The sequence below is a fragment of the Misgurnus anguillicaudatus genome, chromosome 20 (assembly GCF_027580225.2).
Source record: "Misgurnus anguillicaudatus chromosome 20, ASM2758022v2, whole genome shotgun sequence".
Taxonomy (NCBI): domain Eukaryota; kingdom Metazoa; phylum Chordata; class Actinopteri; order Cypriniformes; family Cobitidae; genus Misgurnus; species Misgurnus anguillicaudatus.
Genome location: NC_073356.2, coordinates 35,937,723 through 35,958,075, shown reverse-complemented (window position 1 = coordinate 35,958,075; position 20,353 = coordinate 35,937,723). Strand labels below are relative to the sequence as shown.

At 35.9% G+C, this 20,353-nt stretch overlaps 1 protein-coding gene and 1 pseudogene across 1 annotated transcript; both read right to left on the bottom strand.

Moving 5' to 3' along the window:
- Positions 1–17: 17 nt before the first annotated feature.
- Positions 18–8,153, bottom strand: LOC129454795 (E3 ubiquitin-protein ligase TRIM39-like). The gene is made up of 6 exons (XM_073858598.1): positions 7,596–8,153; positions 7,316–7,411; positions 7,084–7,239; positions 5,419–5,629; positions 2,741–2,767; positions 18–1,323 (listed from the first exon to the last, which is right to left on the bottom strand). Exons 1-6 carry the CDS (start codon positions 8,145–8,147, stop codon positions 815–817), a joined length of 1,551 nt encoding a protein of 516 aa, XP_073714699.1. The 5' UTR covers positions 8,148–8,153; the 3' UTR covers positions 18–814.
- Positions 8,154–10,811: 2,658 nt separating this feature from the next.
- LOC141349240 (E3 ubiquitin-protein ligase TRIM39-like) lies at positions 10,812–16,726 on the bottom strand (annotated as a pseudogene).
- Positions 16,727–20,353: the final 3,627 nt, after the last annotated feature.

Below are 20,353 nucleotides of genomic sequence, written 5' to 3'. Positions count from 1 at the left end.
TCACCATTAGGGTTGAATAGATCAAGTATCCTAAAGGATTGATATATTTCTTATTTTGATATCCAAATTATTCCATAATATGGTTTTGTGGGAGGAAAAGTTGTGGTTGTAAACCAGTTTCCAGGCTAACAAAGCTTGTTGATGAAATCTAGCCGGTTTACTGGGTAGTGTACAGGTGGGGTAATTGCATTTTATAAAAAACACACATACCCTCTTAAATATATTATTAGGAATAAAATACCATAAAGAATTTGACACAAGTAAATATCTCCGTAACAAATTAATTTTAAATGTATTGTTAGTAAATTCAGGACTTCAAGACCCCCATCGGCTCTATTCAACAGGTGCAGTCAATAATCAATGATTTGATGACAGGGTGCAAAGGGTGATGGGAGTTGTAGTCCGGTTAGTGAGGACAGATGAGGATCGTGACATATTAGACTAAACAGACCTTTCAACCAGCAGTTTTTAATGGAAGTTCATACAGAACGTGTTTGGCGCTCACACATGCTTCATAAACACACACCATTATGACCCATTAACTGAAATACCAGAACAAATAGTTGTTGAAAAATATCTCACTATTCCCTTTCCAGAAGTCTCTTCTGTCACCTATATTCTTACAATTAAAGAGAATATCTGTAATTCCAGCAATTGACATCAAATGACAAAATAATTGTTATACTCTAAAAAGTAGCATGTATAATTTTTATGTTTTCATATTTTAAATGACAAGAAGTATTATTTTCAAGTATTTCATACATTGTTTTCAAATTTACTGATTGTTATTGACAGGTGTGATGATTAATGGCTCTTAGATTCTCCCCCAAATATTTGAACCTGGGTTAAAATATGGATAGAGTTTCTCATTGAAAGATTGATCAGTGAAAGAGTAGATATGAGATCTGGACTCCACATCATAAAAGGAGACCAAACCCTCCTCATAATCCACAAACACACCCACCTTCTGTGGTATCACTTTCAGACACAGATTGACATCAGGACCAGCAGCAGCTTTATATTCATTTTCATTGCTCAGAGAAACCGTCCAGAATCCATTCGCTGGTGTCATTGTGATCTCTCCCTTTCTGTTAACAGATTCTCTGGCCACACCTAAAGTCCAGTCAGTCTTTCCCTTCACCTGAACCTCATAATAAAATCTCCCTGATGAGAATCCCTCATTACCCAGGACAACAGGATACAAATCAAACATCTTTGGTTTTTCTGAAAGGTCAAGCAAAATGCCTTTATCTCTCACTTGTTTCTTATCATTAGAAAGGGTGAGGTTAGCATTTGCTGTATCAGGATCCAGAGTAACATCCACTAAGAGAGATCAGAGAATATAAATCACAACTTCACAATACAGTACAAACACTTTGTGATGATGATGATATGTGTGATATTTACAGTTTTTCTTGATTGCTAAAACACTATAATCAGGCTTTTGAACTAAAATTTCAAAACCATAACACCATTTTTCAAGAATAATTTTGCTGAACTATAAACACTATTCCAATGCTTTAACACATGAGTCAGATTTGGTGAACTGTTACTTCAAAACTGTACACACAAATCCCTACATTTCTCAGTGCTTACACCATCTGGTCATATGGAAAGCACTATAGCATTCGATACTGTTCACTCAAGTCAGCACAGTCTAGGCTCAATTAGCAAAAAATTACCAAGCTGGAAACACTAAGAGTTAAAATTGAACACACATCAATCAGATCCTTCAATAGATAGATAAAAGGGCCCAAATCAGTTCACTGACCTTTAGAACAATGGATCCACAGAGAAATTAAGGAATAGGTTGAGGAGGAGGAAGAGGGAAAGAAAGAGGACTTGGTGAAGGAGTATGAAGAGGAGGAGGACATTGTAAAAAAGGAGGAGGGAGACAAAGGGCAATAAAATTTGAGCCACAGCTGAGCATGTCCTTGTCCGTGACATGACTATGAGGGAGGCTGAGCAACGAGTAAAGCCAAATTTGAGTCACTTCACTATTGCCTCAATCTTCAGAGCCTTCAGTGAGGAAAGCAGATAGATGTAGGATGTGTTCATACACTGTTGGACTATACTACTGGAATAAAGAAATGCATCAAATTGCCTTGCATACAGATCGACATATCAGTAGATGAATGCCAGGGGTGGATCATGCAAGAGGATTTTACCCTCGCTGTTTGGCTAGCCTAGGATGTACGAGATTCTCTGGCCTGAACCAGAACAAGACGTGATGTTGAGGCGGAATCCTTTTTTTTTTTTTACAATTGTGCTGTGTAGCACATGAATGAATAAAAATGTGCTAATGCATACATTGATTGTGTGTTTTTTGGTCATGTGAAAAGGTTTTTGAGGGGGAGAACCACAAGCAACTTGCCAGTTTTGGATATATTGTTTTGAATTTATTGCACCAGTGTGTAATACTATGTTGTAGTGTGTGTGTTTTTGAAAGCTTGTGTGTGATGTCTGATGGAAAATGTTGGTTCTTCAGTAAAAGTGAATGGTTTTGAGTGTAGAGATTGATTTTGACCTGAAAAAAGGATGTTTGGAGAATTGTGTGAGACGTTATGGAATTGTGTTTACTGTTTTGAGAATATGAGGCATAGTTTCAAGAAATGTGTTTAAGCAACCAAGAAAAACTGTAATACAGGGTTTAATCAAACTGTAACAATCGATTATCTGTCAGTATATAAATGTAAATTATTGTAGTATATGAGTGAACAGATCAGATGTCATACTGTACCTGCATACTGCTGCATCTTCTTCAACACTGTACAGACAAATGACAATAAATCATCATCACATCTTTCATATTAATGTATATATGCAATTTTAAGCAAACTAAGTTTATATAAATAAGGAACTTTTCAGGATTAGGCTTAAGAAGTATAGCCAACCTGAACACACGCACGCACACACACTTTCTTTATTTAGATTAAAAGATAAGCATATATCATGGCATAATCCAAATTTAGCAAAAAGGTGTACAACAGCAGCCAATATCCCAGTCCATCATGCACATTAAGGGTAACGGTGGCACCTACACCTCCATAATGTAAAGGCTACCAATCACTGCTGATATGGAGCAATATTTTATAGTTTTTGTCTTGTTCTTATGTAGTCCACAGATCAGCAGGCCTCTTACACACATCTTGTACACATGGCCTAAACCAGTGGTTCTTAACGTTATTCCTCGGGGCCCGCTTCCCTGCACATTTTGTATGTCTCCCTTATTTAACCCACCTGATTCAAATCATCAGCTCATTAGAAGAGATCTCAATGAACTGAACTGAGTCTGTCAGATAAAAGAGACAAAGATACAAAATGTGCAGAGCAGTGGGCCTCGAGGAATAACGTTAAGAACCACTGGCCTAAACTACCAAAAATGAAGGGTTCTCACACCTTAGTTAACTTCAAATTCAAGGATCTTTCAAGGACTTCCCAGGTGCAATACCCTCAAATTTAAGGACTAAATGTGGGGACACATTTCAAGTGAGAGTAAGGTTACATGTGTGTTACCTTTTAAGATACATTGTTACAGTTCCATTTCGAGGGAATTTGCGCTGCGTCACTGCAGTGACACTTTGGGGACGCCTCCACGGGTAAGTGCGTCTGAATGTTTTTATTAAATTCAACCAATGGTGAGGCTTAACGACAAAGACAGGGTGCCAGGAAGTATATCGCTATCTGAAATATTGCCAAAGACGACGTTACAGGGACGCAGGAAGTATTGCAAGGGAGACGCAGCGTCTCATTCCCTTCTCAGGGAACAACAGTTACATAAGTGACCCAAGACGTTTTTATGTGTCAAACACAACTATGCAAAAACACATTTTGGTATGAATCAACATTTGCATACAGAAGATAAAAGCATTTAAAGTGAACAGTTTAGCACTTTCAATGACCTGTATCTATTTATGTACATTTTCAAAAACTTCCCTGGGCCTTGACATTTTCCCCCCAGATTCACAAACTTTCAAGAATTTCAAGGACCTGTGGGAACCCTGAGCATCAAAAGAGCAACCAATTTCTATTTTTGTAACAGCTTTGGTGTGTTCATTAATTACAACTATGTTGGGTGTATTTGGTAAATGACTTATGGCAGTTTCCAATATAGTGCATAGAGCTGCACGATTAATCGTTAAAAGATTGTGATCTCGATTCAACCCCCCAAACGATCTTAATACCATTTCTACAATTCAGGTAATTATATTTTCAAAGAGGAAAGACACAGTCTCGTCAGTTCTCGCGACAACATTAAATCACTAACAGCGGCCGCGATGACGTCTTGAAGTCTTATTTATTATGGCGCAAACCAGATGTCCTCGTGCTCGTGTTTGCTCCACCAGTACAGCGGATGCTTTTGCCAAGAAATTAGACAGAAATAAACAGAAACTAAAGAGAATGAGGCTCTGTTTACACGTACATGGTTATTTTTAAAAACTGAGAGATTTACCTTCGTTTCTGCCCCTCGTTTACACCCAAACGGAGAACTCGCCTCTGAAACCGATTGTTTCTAAAAACTCCGGCCGGAGTGGAGATCTTGAAAATCTTCGGTTGCACGGTTGCATGTAAACTGAGACAAACGGATGTTTAAGCAGGCAACGTCACAGAGCTCGCACCTACGTCAAATGTGCGACCTATGTTTACATGTGACTGCTACACTGAACGCTTCCAAGATCACATTTATGTTCGTGCAAACTCATTTCGTGTGTTTGTATATGCAAATACAGCTGCTCCATTATGTCGAGGAGCAGAGACGAGTGCTCGGAGGTCAGAAATTTTATGCGTGTTTGACTTCATGCGGCGCTGTAAGAGCCGACAGACGAATGATGTCAAAGTACCGCAAGAGCGATTCGAAATTAGACCTCTACGTGTGATTCCTCAACTCGCTCTCGCGGTACTTTGACATCATCGATCACCTTATGCAACAACTCCTCCCTCCAACATGAAGAACCAGTTCGCATCACCACCAGCGCTGCCGGTATCTGTACAATTCTTTATAGGCTACACAGCCATTAAGGATGTGCGCGATTGTCTCACTTTGCCAGCTGTAATGTTGCAGGCAAAATAGCTCATGTGCAGATGGAAAGCATGTTATTAAGTTGTACTTTGTTGTTAATACCTGAAGATGAGCTTTAATTGTAAATCTGTGGATGTCACCTTGCAAGGCTGTATTTTTCAGAAAAGTGTGTGATATGTTATGGTCAATTCTTTGAATTGCTAAATTGTTCATGGATGCCCATTATGCACATACATTTATTTAGTTGCAAATGGTTTTGTAACCATCACAACAAGTTTGTTTTTGTACTTCATGTCTGTGCTAAATTAAATCACACATCATATAAAGTCTCATTGTCAACTGCTGAAAAAGAAAATAAATGATATAAAACTGTCCGACTGTATTTGATTTTCACCTACCAACTTCACCGAGTTTCTCAATGTTGGGAGTCTGAACACTGGTGGAAGAAGTCAGGTAGAGCATCATCAGGGAGATTCCCACAGGAACAACAAGAAACCATAAATGAGATCTGATTCTCCCAACCAGCAGTGAGGACTGAAGTCTTAAATGTTTTAAATGGTGAGCAGATGAAAAATGTTGCTGCCTTCTCCAGCCTTTCAGATGTTTCTCCTGGAAAAAAAGCCAAGATAAAATCAGATCTCTCAATATTTTCTGAAACACTTCTTAATTATCTGAGCCATATGCTCTCACTGGCTATGTTTACATGCACAAAATTTTGTCAATCTGACTGAATTTAATCAGACTGAAGGTTACGACATACAGTTACATGCACCCTAAACATTGCAATCCGATTCAAATGTTTGTTTACATGTACATTCTATATAATCCGAACGTCAGCCAGTGTGCCAGCTTCGTGTATAAAAACCAGCCCAATGGACACTCAAAACTAGCCCAAAAGCATCCCAATGACTATTCACAGTCCAAATATCAATAACTAATGAACAAAATCCTTTCATCTTTACAAAAAACAACAACTTGAACTTACATTACATCACACATTATATGCTGATCTTTTTAGTTAATGTATTGTGTTTGATATACTGTAAAATGCTTGATAGATTTAATTGATGAATTTCAATAAAATTATGATTGATTTAAGTGTAACCTGCATGGCACAATAAATTGGTAATGTTTATTCATTTTAAAACTTGTCAAGTGGTTTTTTATTATGTTTTCAAAGATACTTGAAGGGGTGTAGATTAGGAGTAATGCCTAAAAACATAGATGGAGGAATAATGCCCCCATTTTAGGTTGGATTAAGTATTTGCGTCAATCTAAAACTTGGATGGATCCTCACTTTTTAGTGTGTTTGGAAAAAACGCCTTAGTTTATAGTAAGTTAGAAAGAGACTGACTCAACACACAGCTGTATGGACTATTAACTTAGCACCTCCAGAATTACATCTTATAATTTATGTGAATGTAACTTATTCTAAATAACTAAGAGAATAAAAATATTACAATGGTAAAATACATAAATTATGATCAGCATCAGAACAATATTGATAGTTTACAGGTGTAGCGGAGGATTTTCTCGAATTTTAGAAAAGAACCGCGTTCTCCACTTTTTAAAAAAAAAGCAATTGCGCAACACTACTGATTGACAACTAGAAAGACCAATAGTCTTGATGATCCACCCGGAAAAAGAAAATCCTCCGCAATACCTTTAACACAGAGTTTAAATAAATAAATAATTGAAAGATTCTTATAGAAGTGCTAAGGAAGTTCAGAAGACGAGATCCCTTCACCTATGTCACTAGATTCCGTCGTTGGGCCGGTGGGTAGTCTTCCACTACCAAAAATCTGTGAATATAACTAAAAACTCAATTAAGTGTCCGCAGATATAAAAGAGCCAGAGTTGCCAGTTCAAGTCACATGGCTGGCAGGTTGCTACTGTGGTGTCCTTGAGCAAGACACCTAAACCCCAATTGCTGTAGGGATAGCTGCTCTATGTGTATGTGCAACTTGCAGTGCCTGTGTTCAGTGGGATGGGTTAAATGCAGATGTCACATTTTGAGTATGTGCTGCACACTTGACAAGCATGTCACACTTTCATCTACTGACCTGTATGAGGTGTAGATTTTCTTCAGTGTTTATGATCTTCTCCAGTTCAGTGTTTCTTCTCTTCAGCTCAGTGATCTCCTGCTCCAGATCTTTAATGAGATCTTCATCCTGTTTCTCTGCTGCTTTCTGCTTCTCCTCTATCTCCAGCAACTCAAACTAACATCATTACAAAGCCAATTAAAGCATGATACATCAAACATTGAACTTCATCTTTAGTAGATTTTTAACTCACTCTTCTGAGCTCTACTGAATGTTTGATGTCTTGAATCTTCTTGATTTTGTCCTGGATCATCTGCTGCACATCTGTCTGTGTCTTCAACAGTTCAATCTATAGAAAGAACAACAGAGATGCATTAAATCAAAACTTAGATTAATTATAGTTTAAGTCTGATAAATGATAAATCTTCATTCACTAATAACACTGTATTGTATGTATGGCTTCAGAAGATTTGAAATACAGCACAGGCATCCCAATGATCTCTACCTTTAATTTCTCCTTTAATAACTCTCACCTTCTTCTTTTCTCTTTCTTCTTTTACAGTAACAGTGTTGTGATTCTTGTGATCTGTGACAGTACAGATGAGACACACACATGTCTGATCATCTCTACAGAAGAGCTCCAGAGGTCTCTCATGTTTCAGACATATATAATCCTGCAGATTATTTACAGGATCAATCAGTTTGTGTTTCTGTAAACCTGTCACTCTCATATGAGGCTCCAGATGAGTTTTACAGTAAGAGCTCTGACACACCAGACAGGACTTCACAGCCTTCAGTTTTACTTCCTCACAGATGTCACAGAGGACTTCAGGTTGTTTCTCTACAGTTTTCTTCTTATGTTCATCCACAAGATCTCTGAGTGTTGTATTAATCTTGAGTTCAGGTCTCTTGTTGAATATTTCTTTACAGTTTGGACAGCTGCAGTCTTGACTGTTGTCCCAGTATGTATTCAAGCAGATCTTGCAGAAGTTGTGTCCACATGGAGTGGTGACTGGATCATTGAACACATCCAGACAGATTGAACACTGAAGCTCCTCGGTCATTGGATAACTGGAGGATGACATCACTGCAAAGATAAATTATGAAAACATTTTACATACTGTACATGCATGGCATTTTATATTTTATATTTATAAAACGGTCAGTTCCATTCCTTGATTCTGATTGGTCAATAGGTGTGCTATATTCACAATTAAACACTGCTATGACCGCTTCACCTAACGGTTCTGTTGATCACTGCGCCCTTAGCAACACACTTAGCAACCACATGTGTCGGTTTGTTGTTTTTATTTGAGCTTTCATGCATATTACACATTGGAACACATTTTTGTTCATGGTCAGGGACTATTTTTTCTAGTGGAAGGAATGCTTTTTATTGATTTAACTTCATGAAAGTTGCACTAATTTTTTAAACTTTAATATAGTGTGGTAATCGTTTTATAAAAGCAATAAGGTACTTGAGGCAAGTGCTGTATCGTGAATAAGTAACGGCTGAAGGGGTTGCAGGCACTCCGATTCGCGTCGTGCCTAACAACGCCCTTCAGCCGTTACTTATTCACGATACAGCACAGCCTCTCGTACCTTATTGCTTACATATATAACATATAAAATCCTCATCACAGTTCATACAAAATTGTGTAACTTGATTTAACTACTGAAAGTTGGTGATAGGTTTAGCTTTTTGTTTTCACTAATACTATAAACTGTAGTTTACAGTATATGAAATCCAAAAGATGTTTACCTGCTATCCGCTTTCGGACAATGACCTGGCCAAAATGTGTAAATGTTGTGTATATACGTCACTTCCTGCCACCTATGTTCAGTAAATGAAAATGATTTCTCTTTTTTATTGCAAGAACATACTGAACATACCTGTACATACAGAAAAGTAGACATACATTATTGTCATAACCCCATATACAATAAACACAAGATACAACATACAAATTGCTTTCTTGTTTGTAAATCATGAAAATAATAACATTTTCAGTTGTGTGTTGAAAGTGTAACGTTTGGTCTACACATGCCAACCTGTTTATTAAATAATAATAATAATAATAATAATAATAATAATAATAATAATAATAATAATAAACAGCAAAACATGGGTTTAGAGTATAAAATACATTTCAGATACCATTTTAGTTAAACAAAAATAGTTGAGGATTTGACCACAATACTAGCACTAACATGTTATATTTCTATAACTTACCTGTAAGTGAATATCAGCTGTGTCCACTACACCGTTACAATAACTGAAATATTGTGTGGTTACATCAGATAATCTGTTGTTGTTCATCAATTTAGTTTCACTTTCGCGCAAGTGACGTCATCAACCCGGATAATGGGCGATTTCGAAACGGAACGCTGCTTGATGAAGCCTCGAATTTATGAATCTTTTGTTTCGAATCAGTAGTTCGGAGCTTAAACTGGCCAAGTCATGTGAGTTTAGCAAACGATGATTCATTACGTCATAACTGTTTCTAAAATCCGATGTTCACCACTGGGGGAGCTGATCAAATGACCAGTGTCTAATATGGTTAACTTTTTAGGTGTACTCGGGTCAGTTTTATTATGCAAGTTCATAAAACATTTATCCTTCAGACTGATAATGCTAACATTTATCCTACTTTTTGTTTATATACAGATTTAATGACAAACATAATAAAACTAAAAACATAGAACTTTATGGCTTAAAAAATATATTTTTTAGAAAAACCTTTGGAATTCTGTTGTAAAAAGTGTTAAATGTTTGGACTGAGATCTTGTTGCTATACATCTTCACCAGCAGGTGGTGCCATATTTAGGTATTTCAAGCGCTTCAAACAATCCAACAGTCTCCATTGACTTTGTATTGCGAGAGGCCGCCTCTTGTCATTTCTGGCTTATAACAAAAAAACAGAACAATGCCTAAAAGCTGCTGTGTGACAATATGTACAGCTAACAAGCCAAAGAACACAGAATCCACCGGCAATAAGCCAGAGTAACCAAAATTATGTCTTTTTTCATAATCTTGTTTTATAAAACAGCCCTCATGGGCAGAAGCTGCACAAATAACAAAGGTTTTATTGATGCAAAAAGAACAGCTTATATCAACTGCTGAGGGAAATAATTTGATATACTATTAGTTTAACCTTCCCAGACACCAGACGACTCTGGGCCGGATTGGCACCGGATCAGCACCAGAGCTGTTGACTTCGGCACAGATCCGGAGCGGATCTGGCCCAGAGTCGTCTGCTGTCGGGGTTTCATTAGATTTAACAGACCTGTAAGCTAGCATTTTTTAATGGATGTTTTAGGTGAGGTTCTTATTTATGTTACATGACCCAATAATCAAACACCATAAAAAATGCAGCAGTTAAAACAACTTGGTTTTGCAAGTTAATTAAGCTTACTATTTTAAGTTTTGGCTTGTGATAAGTTGACATGATTTTATAAGTAAAGTTGAAATTCTTAAAGTAACATAAAAATATAGGTTTATTTGACAAAAATGCTGCGTTTTTTTTTACAGTGCAGGAACATCAGAGGTGAAAGACACGAGAAACACAAACGCTAAAAGCTGATGTGAACAAAGTCTGATTTATACAACAACTCTCAACTCTTTTTGCTGTAACGACTTGTAAACACAAACTCGTGGCTTTATCATGTTGTTTTGTTATCTTCTCTCTTCAGGATTGGGCAATGCCAATAAACAGAACATAGTGTACTGCTAAATAAACCTACAACCGCTAAAAAAACCTGAGTATGAGCAAACAAGTCACTACACTACAGAATAAACTACAAATTACAAAATAAAACACATAAATATACCAAATATTGACAGGTGTGATGATCAGTGGCTCTGAGTTCCAACCCAAAATATCTGTACCTGGGCTAAAATATGGGTAGAGTTTCTCATTGAAAGATTGATGAGTGAAAGAGTAGATATGAGATCTGGACTCCACATCATAAAAGGAGACCAAACCCTCCTCATAATCCACAAACACGCCCACCTTCTGTGGACTTTCTCTCAGACACAGAGATACAGAGGGATCAGCATTAGCTTTATATTCATTCTCATTCTTCATCCACACAGTCCAGAATCCATTCACTGGTGTCCTCATGATTGGTTCCTTCCTACTAACAGATTCTCTGGCCACACCTATAACCCATTCAGTCTTTTCCTTCACCTGAACCTCATAATAAAATTTCCCTGATGAGAATCCCTGCTTTGCCAGAACATCTACACTATAAGCAAACCTCTTTGGATTGTCTGGGGGATAAGGCCTCCATAAACTAAAACCACCATATCTCACTTGTTTGTTATCATCAGACAGGATGAGTTTAGGATTTGCTGTATCAGGATCCAGAATCACATCCACTGAGAGAGATCAGAGAATATGAATCACAACTTCACAATACAAACACTTTGTGATGATGATTTTGTGATATTTAATACAGTGTTTAATCAAACTGTAACACATCAATAATCTGTCAGTATGTAAATGCAAACTTTTGTAATATAAGTTAACAGATCAGATGTCAGACTGTACCTGCATACTGCTGCATCCACTTAAACTCTGTTCAGATAAATTTCAAGAATACACATTTAATAGCACCTTCAGAAATAGATTTACAAAAAATGGTAATGTGTTCAATACTTAGGTATTTAAAAATCTCATTTTGCATGGTGGAAAATTTGTGGTTTTAGAATAATAAAATAGTGTCCAGTCAGTGTATTTTTACCTACCAGCTTTACTGAGTTTTTCAGGATTGAAAGAAATAAAGCAGCAGACCAGGAAGATTCCCACAAGAACAATAAGAAACCACTTAGAGGATTTGATTCTCCCAAACAGCAGTGAGATCTAAAATAAACACTTTTGTTGATGTTTCATGAGTTCACACTTACAAATAAGTCAGATAAAATTAATAATTTGCGTATTTTGTGTGCTGTCCGACGAGTGTGTGACGTCACATAAAAACTATTTAATATTACCAAGATGCATCACTGGTATTGATATGAATGGGGGAGATCAGTACGACCGCTCTAGTTCCGCCTCCCAGTAAAAAGAGTCAACCGTTAAAAAAATGGACGCATTGCAAATATGGTGGCTCAGTGATGCAACTTCTTTCATAGGCCTAACTAAAAACTCCATCAAGTCTCCTCAAATATAAAAGAGCCTGCATGATTGATAAGAGAGAGATCTACTGACCTGTATGATGTGTAGATGATCTTCAGTGTTTGTGATCTTCTCCAGCTCAATGTTTCTTCTCTTCAGCTCAGTGTTTCTCGTCTTCAGCTCAGTTATCTCCTGCTTTAGATCTTTAATGAGATTTGCATCCTGTTCCTCTGATGCTTTCTGCTTCTCCTCCATCATCTCCAGCAACTTAGATGGACATCATTACAAATCAAATTAAAACATGATATATTAAACATTAAACTTCTTCAGTAGATTATAAACTCACTCTTTTGAGTTCTGCTGAATGTTCGATATCTTGAATCTTCTTGATTCTGTCTTGGATCATCTGCTGCACATCTGTTTGTGTCTTCAACAGATGATATAGAGAACAACACTGGCTCATTTAAAGAGACTTCAACATCATCAAAACAAGGAAATTCTAAATTTACAATGAACTTCTATAGTAATCTGATATACACCTTCAGAAAAAGTTACGATACAGCTCCAGAAAAAGTTAAGAGGAGTCCATTCAAAATTTACCTTTACTTATCATTTCTGCATGTATAGCAGTCATTCATTCCAGTGTCTGTTGAATACCAACAGAAGCAAAGCTTAGGTGTTACATTGCCTGGTAAACCACATCTCTCAGAGAATAAAAAAAATGATATTTTCCTTATTCAAGTATTCAGTATTCCTCTCCATCTACCTTAAATACTTGACAGGGAAATGTTGACTGCTCTTCTAAAATAATTTTTTTATCTCTCTCCCTACAGGTATTGTTTTGGAATTTGTGTACGTATTAAGCCTTGTTGTACTATTGCCCTCCTAATAAATTGCTTTAATGTTTTCTAATTTGTAGCGTTTGCAAATGTAATGTAATGTTATATAAAGTCACTTGATAAAAGACTGAGAGCAAGACAAGACACATGTAAGATGTGATTAAAAACCAAGTCTATTCCATTCAATATTACTTTAGAATTCTTCCTAAACACGTATTACGTTGTGTAAAAAAATGAAATAGTATTTTCTGCAGTAGTCAAGATATTGGGATTAGTATTAGGATTACATGGTGCTGAAATTCCAAGGTATTTTATTCCATGACATTAACAACACTCTTCTGGGTACCACGAGTCAGGTGCTGTTTAATATGCTACATACAAATAAATTCAAATATGCATAATTAATAATCAAACATGAATAATAAATATTTTAATAAACAAAATGGGTAATAAACAGGAACAGGACAGATATATTGTGGCTAAACCGATGGGCAACCTTCCTATTGCTCTGATGAAGCCAATACGAAAGTGACTTAAACTTTAATTCATCAAACAAGAAGCAGGCTCCAAAAGGGATTCCATAGACCCTCATGTTAAAATGGCCATATTTAGAACAGAAAATAATATGTTTACAGCCTGGTACAAAAATATAGTTTTTGGTCTATGTAGCTAATTTTGCCCTTCATGACAACAGTGAGTTGGTGAATTTTTTTGTAACTCATCCATTTAAACTCTAGTGGTGAGGTTGCGAATTGCAACCAACGGCTCAGTCCACTGCTCACCCATCGCTTTTGAAACGCATAAAGAAGCTACGATAGCCACCACTGGGAAAATGTCATCATCGGAGACAACTTAGTAAAAAAAGGTTTGTCCGTTAAGGGCTTCTGTAGAAACATGGCGAAACAAAAAGGCGACTTTCATGTAAGGGGACCCTCGGTGTATGTAGATAAAAACGTCTCATTCAAAGGTAATAAAAACATAACGGTTCATTATGAAAAGGTCTTTACACACCCCTAAAAATATAGTTTTGTATATTATTGTGCATTTCTGTCAAGAGATCCTTTCAAAAATTACACACTGCAACTTTAAGCTTTAAAGTTCTGCATAATTAAGGGCATAGCCACTTGAGTGACGGTTGAACAGCCACTGCTTTCACGCTAGGCGGAGTCAAGCTAGGCGGGCGTGGTTTCAGCAACCAGTCACCTCACCAAAATGCGACTGCAGGCACCAACTACTATTGGCTTCAAAAACGATCTTCAGAAACCCATGGGTGATGTAATGTATACTACATCCATCTTTTCTTACAGTCTATGGGCTAAACACTAATGAGAACTGACAAAGACAACGGAAGTGAATGAATATGGATGCATCCCAATTCAGGGGATGTGGCCTTCCAAGGCTGTATTTGAAGGCCAATGGCATCACTGAGCTGCGACAAAGGCTGTCCCAATTCGAAGGCTCTTTCACATGCAGCTTCCAAATGCGGCCTTTCTTTCCCCTAAACCCAGGATATGCCCTGTCCCAAATGAAGCACTTCATTTGGACTTTTGGTCTCATACCCTTAAATTGCGCATGCTCGCTTTGTGTACAAGTCCGTAGGGTGTCCCATCTGTCATTTTTACGCTCCAAACTGTGCTCATCAGTGCCCCATTTGTACCCTTGATGCGGTCTTCACTGCAGCAGGCTTCATGCACTTTACCAACCCAGAAGTCCTTCCGAAAGAGCAATCAGTCCAATCAGACAACAGAAGGAAGGAGTTCAAACTGATGTGCAACCTCTCTTCCGTCTATTTCCGGCGTGGCGCTCGAGTCTGTCCCAAAATATGACTCCAGTGCACCATTGTGGACTCCCGTCAAGGGTCCCTAAGGTCTGCACTACATGATGGCATCAAAGTGTGGACTCTGAGGAAGTCCACACGTCTGGAATGTGCCATTTGGGACAGGGCCATACTGTAGATGGATCCTTCACAGCCTTTGCTATCCCAAGATTCAATGTGTGTATGTGACATCTGGGTATTTTGAATTAAACATTCAGAACTGCAAATTAAAGGTCCTCACTGTTTTACTCTTATAAATTATGTTTTAGTGATGTGGATTAATATAATTTTTGCAATATTCTGCAAGTTGCATTTTACTTTTGTAAAGGTTAGTAAATTTTATATAGTTTAATCTGCATCAATGTGTCATAATTTCTAAAATAAAATACAAAAAATAAATGGCTCCATTTTTAAAAGTCTGATAGGTCTCAGCTGTTGTGTCCTGCTAACAAGTTGCGGGAGCAGCAAGTGACGCAACTCCCTGTACACAACAGCTAAGACCTATTTAGTAATGTTTACCTTCTCTTTAATCTCCTCCTCTAAAGTAACAGTGTTGTGATTCTTGTGATCTCCATCAGCACAGGATAGACACACAGGTGTCTGATCATCTCTACAGAAGAGCTCCAGAGGTCTCTCATGTTTCAGACATATATAATCCTGCAGATTATTCACAGGATCAATCAGTTTGTGTTTCTGTAAACCTGTCACTGTCAAATGACGGCCCAGATGAGTTTCACAATAAGAGCTCTGACACACCAGACAGGACTTCACAGCTTTCCGCTTTAATTTCTCACAGATGTCACAGAGGACTTCAGGTTGTTTCTCTGCAGTTTTCTTCTTATGCTGATGTGCAACTTCTCTAAGTGTTGTATTAATCTTGAGTTCAGGTCTCTGGTTGAATATTTCTTTACAGTTTGGACAGCTGAAGGTTTGACTGCTGTCCCAATATGTATTCAAGCAGATCTTGCAGAAGTTGTGTCCACATGGAGTGCTGACTGGATCATTGAACACATCCAGACAGATCGAACACAGCAGTTCATCAGTCATTGGATCAATTGAGGATGACATCACTGAAATAATAAATTATGAAAATATCAAATTTTCTTATAATTATAGACTTCTTGTTTAATTATTGGGATGAGTTTGTACACAAAATTTTGCCAAATAATTTCTTTTGACAAATTCAGAATTGATTATTTTGAGCAGACGATGAAAGAAAAGCAGCCAATAAATGTCCAGTACTGTTTAAAAGGATCCCAGAATGCACCTCATGAAGTTGGCTCAAGTTAAAAAAATATTTTCGATTATTGACTTACATTGAGATTCATTTAAACTCTTGTTTCTTCTTTTCTTTGTTCGTGAAGATTTTGCCATTGATCTTGCCCTCTTTAAACACTTTCAAGAAAGGAATTATTTCAAAATTGAAATTATAACCAATATGCGTGAAAAGCATCAAACATCTTTCAATTTGCAATCTTTAAAATCTCACTAGTTTAAAAACATAATCGAAAAAGACTAAATTAAATATAGTTAGTAATTTCACATTTACACGTCAGCTTATTACAAGTGCGCATGATCTATTTAAACTTTCCGATCTTTGCTGTTCTTAATTTTCTAACAGAAGGTGAAGTTCAATCGATTTTATTTACATGATCACTTTAAGCCACATGAACTATGAGCTGTTAAATAAATAAAAGACAAAATATTAATCTTGCATAAACTTCCTGTTTCGTTGTTCATCATATCTAAAAACATCTGTGTTATATTTTTATCACTTACCTGTGAGTGAGTATCAGCTGTGTATGACTGAAGCAATATTTTGTCGTGAGATTAAAGACAGATAGTTTAGATAGTTAAAGTCGCTGTATCGTTGTTCAACTTGGTTTCACTTTCTTCACATTATACGTCATAACCCCACCCATGTTTACCACTGGCATGGATATAAAACGGATTAAGAGTAGTTTGTATTTGCGTCTCCAGGACAAAAGCTGCACAACGTACAAATATTTTATTAAAGCAAACAGAATTGTTAGAGATAAATTAACTACTGAGAGAAATAGTTTGACGTAAGTTTAGATTTATATAACCTTATTAGACTTTTGGTCCTACCTAGCACATATAACTAAATAATAAAGGAAATGTATTTAGACCACTTTACTTAATGATTGCTTTCAGATTGTGAAGAGATTTTAAAAAAAGAAAATGTTAAAAATAGCCAATACGACAAATAATCCTGTACTGTATATAATCAAGTAAATTTCTCACTTGTAAGTGTGAAAGTAAAATTATTTCCTTTGAAAAGCTGATTTAAAAAAATATAAAATAATTTACTTAAGTTTACAAAGAAAAGTTAAATTATGTGTGTGATGTTTAAAATATTATGTATTTTAAAGGCTTTCAATTTAGTTACCAAAACATTTTTAAGTATTTTAAAGGATTATAATTTAATTGAACCTTCCTGATTTAATCACATAAAATTTCTTCTTTTCTTAACATATTTATTATTACACGATACCACATTATGATGAGCAAGTAAAAAGAGACTGATCTCAGTACTGGCATTAACACAGTTATTGCTCATTAAGTGAATTAACACACATCATGATTTTCATTGTGTCACCTATACACAACCAGAGCAAGAGCTATTGATGATAGGGGGTTATAGTGAAGTGAACTTTAAAATGTTTTGCATTTCTAAAACACCTATAATATCTTTTGTAATGTGGTGTCTACCTTTAATCACCTATAATGTAAAGAACATTATGTGAAAATATAACTTTAATGTTGACAGATTAAGGTCATGTCAAAGATCAAAATAAAATGAAATTAAACGTTGATTCTCTTAAAGTACTTGAAATATCTTTTAATAAAAAGAGTTAAATGTTTTGTCCTGCATCTTCACATGATGTCCGGTCAGGAGAGATGGATCTTGTGTTTAATATGAAGTGATCTGTTGTACCGATTATTTCTGGAGGCAGCAGCTCTTCTTTAAACCCACAGCCAATGCAACACCTGTATTACAGTAAATTCTCTTTATGTTTGTAGTTTAGTGACATCTTATGTCCAGCTGTAGATAAAACACCAACACTTTTAGCAGCTCCCAGGCATGTGCCAAATAAAGCATGTGCAGTAAGTGGATTTTTTTATGTTAATTTTACATCACATTATTTTTATTTTCTCATGCCCACATGAACTATATATTGGATGACTCTGAACAGTCTGTAACATTGTTACATTTAAAAAGATGACACATGATTCACAATATTCAATGATAACATTCTGTTACTTCCCACAAACAAAAGTTCTTAATGAAACATACACAAATAAGTCACTGCACTACAAAATAACAATCTACACATTACAAAATAAAATACATACACCAATTATTGACAGTTTTGATGATAAGTGGCAATGAGTTCCAACCTCAATTATTTAAACCTGGTTTAAAACATATATGGAGTTTCTCATTAAAAGATCGAGAAAGACTCATCAAACTTTGTCATTTTACAGCCAAGTTGCCAAGTCCAATCCCCTATGACATCACAGTCTTGGGAACGCCATTCATACAATCTTTCTGAATTACTTTGTTCTATTTGTGTTCTCCGTGCTGCTGCTCTTCATGATCCTCTTTTAGCCTGTAATAAATCATGCCTGATCTGATGGTACACTGTAAAAAATTCCGTAGAAATTGCAGCTGGGTTGCCGGTAATTTACCGTAGATTTAAATGTATGTTTTTAACTGGCAACATTTTGTTCAAAGTTAAATGAACATTAAACATTTACAAGTCGTTGTCTTTATAGAGAAAAACTAAAAAAACAGCATCAAGAAAAACATTATGGGAATAATAATCTGAAGTAAAAAACAAAAAAAGGTGATGATGATTTCAGTTTCCCAGAATGCTTTGCATGAGGCTGTTATTGTATAGTAAAGGACACAAATGGATTTACTTGTTTAACACAACAAACACACAGAGAAACACACACACAACCTCAGAATATATCCAAATAGTGTGCAATAATTTAAAATAAATTTGTTAATAAATGTATGAATTTAATTTCCTTTAACTCTTTAGTGTATGTGAACTTCACCTACCAGCTTCGCTGTTTTTCTTACACTGAAAAAACGAACTTTTTGGTGTAGTAATATTTATTAGATTAACTCTCATAATTTCTACATAATAATATTAACATTTATTGAGAACTAGATTTTCCTAAGTAAAATGATGATAAATACACAATTAATTCATGTAAAAAATGAACTCTGTGGGAATAGTAAGTCTTATTAGATATTTTCTTGTATTATTTAAGTAAAATTTACTAACATTTATTTGCACGTTGTAAGGAATACCCACAATTCTTTGCGCCTGAAAATTTTTATTTTTTAAGCTTTATCACAGAATAAGAACTGATAAGAACTTTAACTACTTAAATATTTGTTAGCAAAATGTCAAAAAGGTTTAAGCTCTTATATTATTGATGATGTTTTGTTGTAAATAATAATTTTGTGAAGTCACCGTTCAGGTGATCAGTGTTTCTTTACATGAACCCTGTTCAGAACATTATTTTGTAATTCTCTCCACAGTGCTGATAATGCATGTCAGAAACACAGTTTGTGTGCCTTTCTGTTCCGAATCAAGTTTATTCAATGACTGACTTGTTGTCAGTCATGAATTTTGCGTTATAATGCCATTTATAACACTAAAAATAACTAGATCCATGGGAATATGTTAAAGAAAATAACAAACAGAAAATACAATTTATTTAATATTATTAGGACAGTAATGCTTCAATTTTCAAAAAAACCCTCATAGACTTTACCTAAACGATTAAAATAAATCTAACTTCTAAATAAAATAATTAAGTAACATTTAATTAATTATTTAACATATGTTTTATCATGCAATTTTGAGTAAATTTTATTTGATTTTAGTAGGTAAGTTTTACTTATAAAAAAGCAGTAAATTTTACTTAAAAAAAGTTCGTGCAAATTGTTACGAGGATTTTTTTAAGTAAATTTTACAAGTTGTTTTTTTCAGTGTAGCATTGTAAGCCTGAAGATAAAAACCAGACAAAACCAAAAGGACAGCTCCCACACCAACAACAATCCACAAATAATCCTTAAAGGACAAGTTCGGTATTTTACACTTAAAGCCCTGTTTTCAGATTGTTTATGGAGAAATAGAACGGTTTTGACGGAAATTTCGACATATGCGGCTGCCCCGAGTATTTTCGGGTGTCTGTGTTTCACCTCCCACCTCTACAATGGGTTTAGGTGCACTTGAACAATCCTTCCTAAAATGCATTAAACTTTCGTTTACAAAAACGTGAAACTCACCAAGTGGTCAGGGGTGTTCACTGACAAAAATCGCTGCAAAAGATGCTTTCCAACAGGTGTTTTAGCATTCGTTGTTAACTTGTGGACCTATTTTTCCAAACGCCTCACACCCGTACATTCTTCCACTGAGAACTTGAATAATAGACACTCCAGCCCAGTTGGTGGTGCTAATCCTACTTTG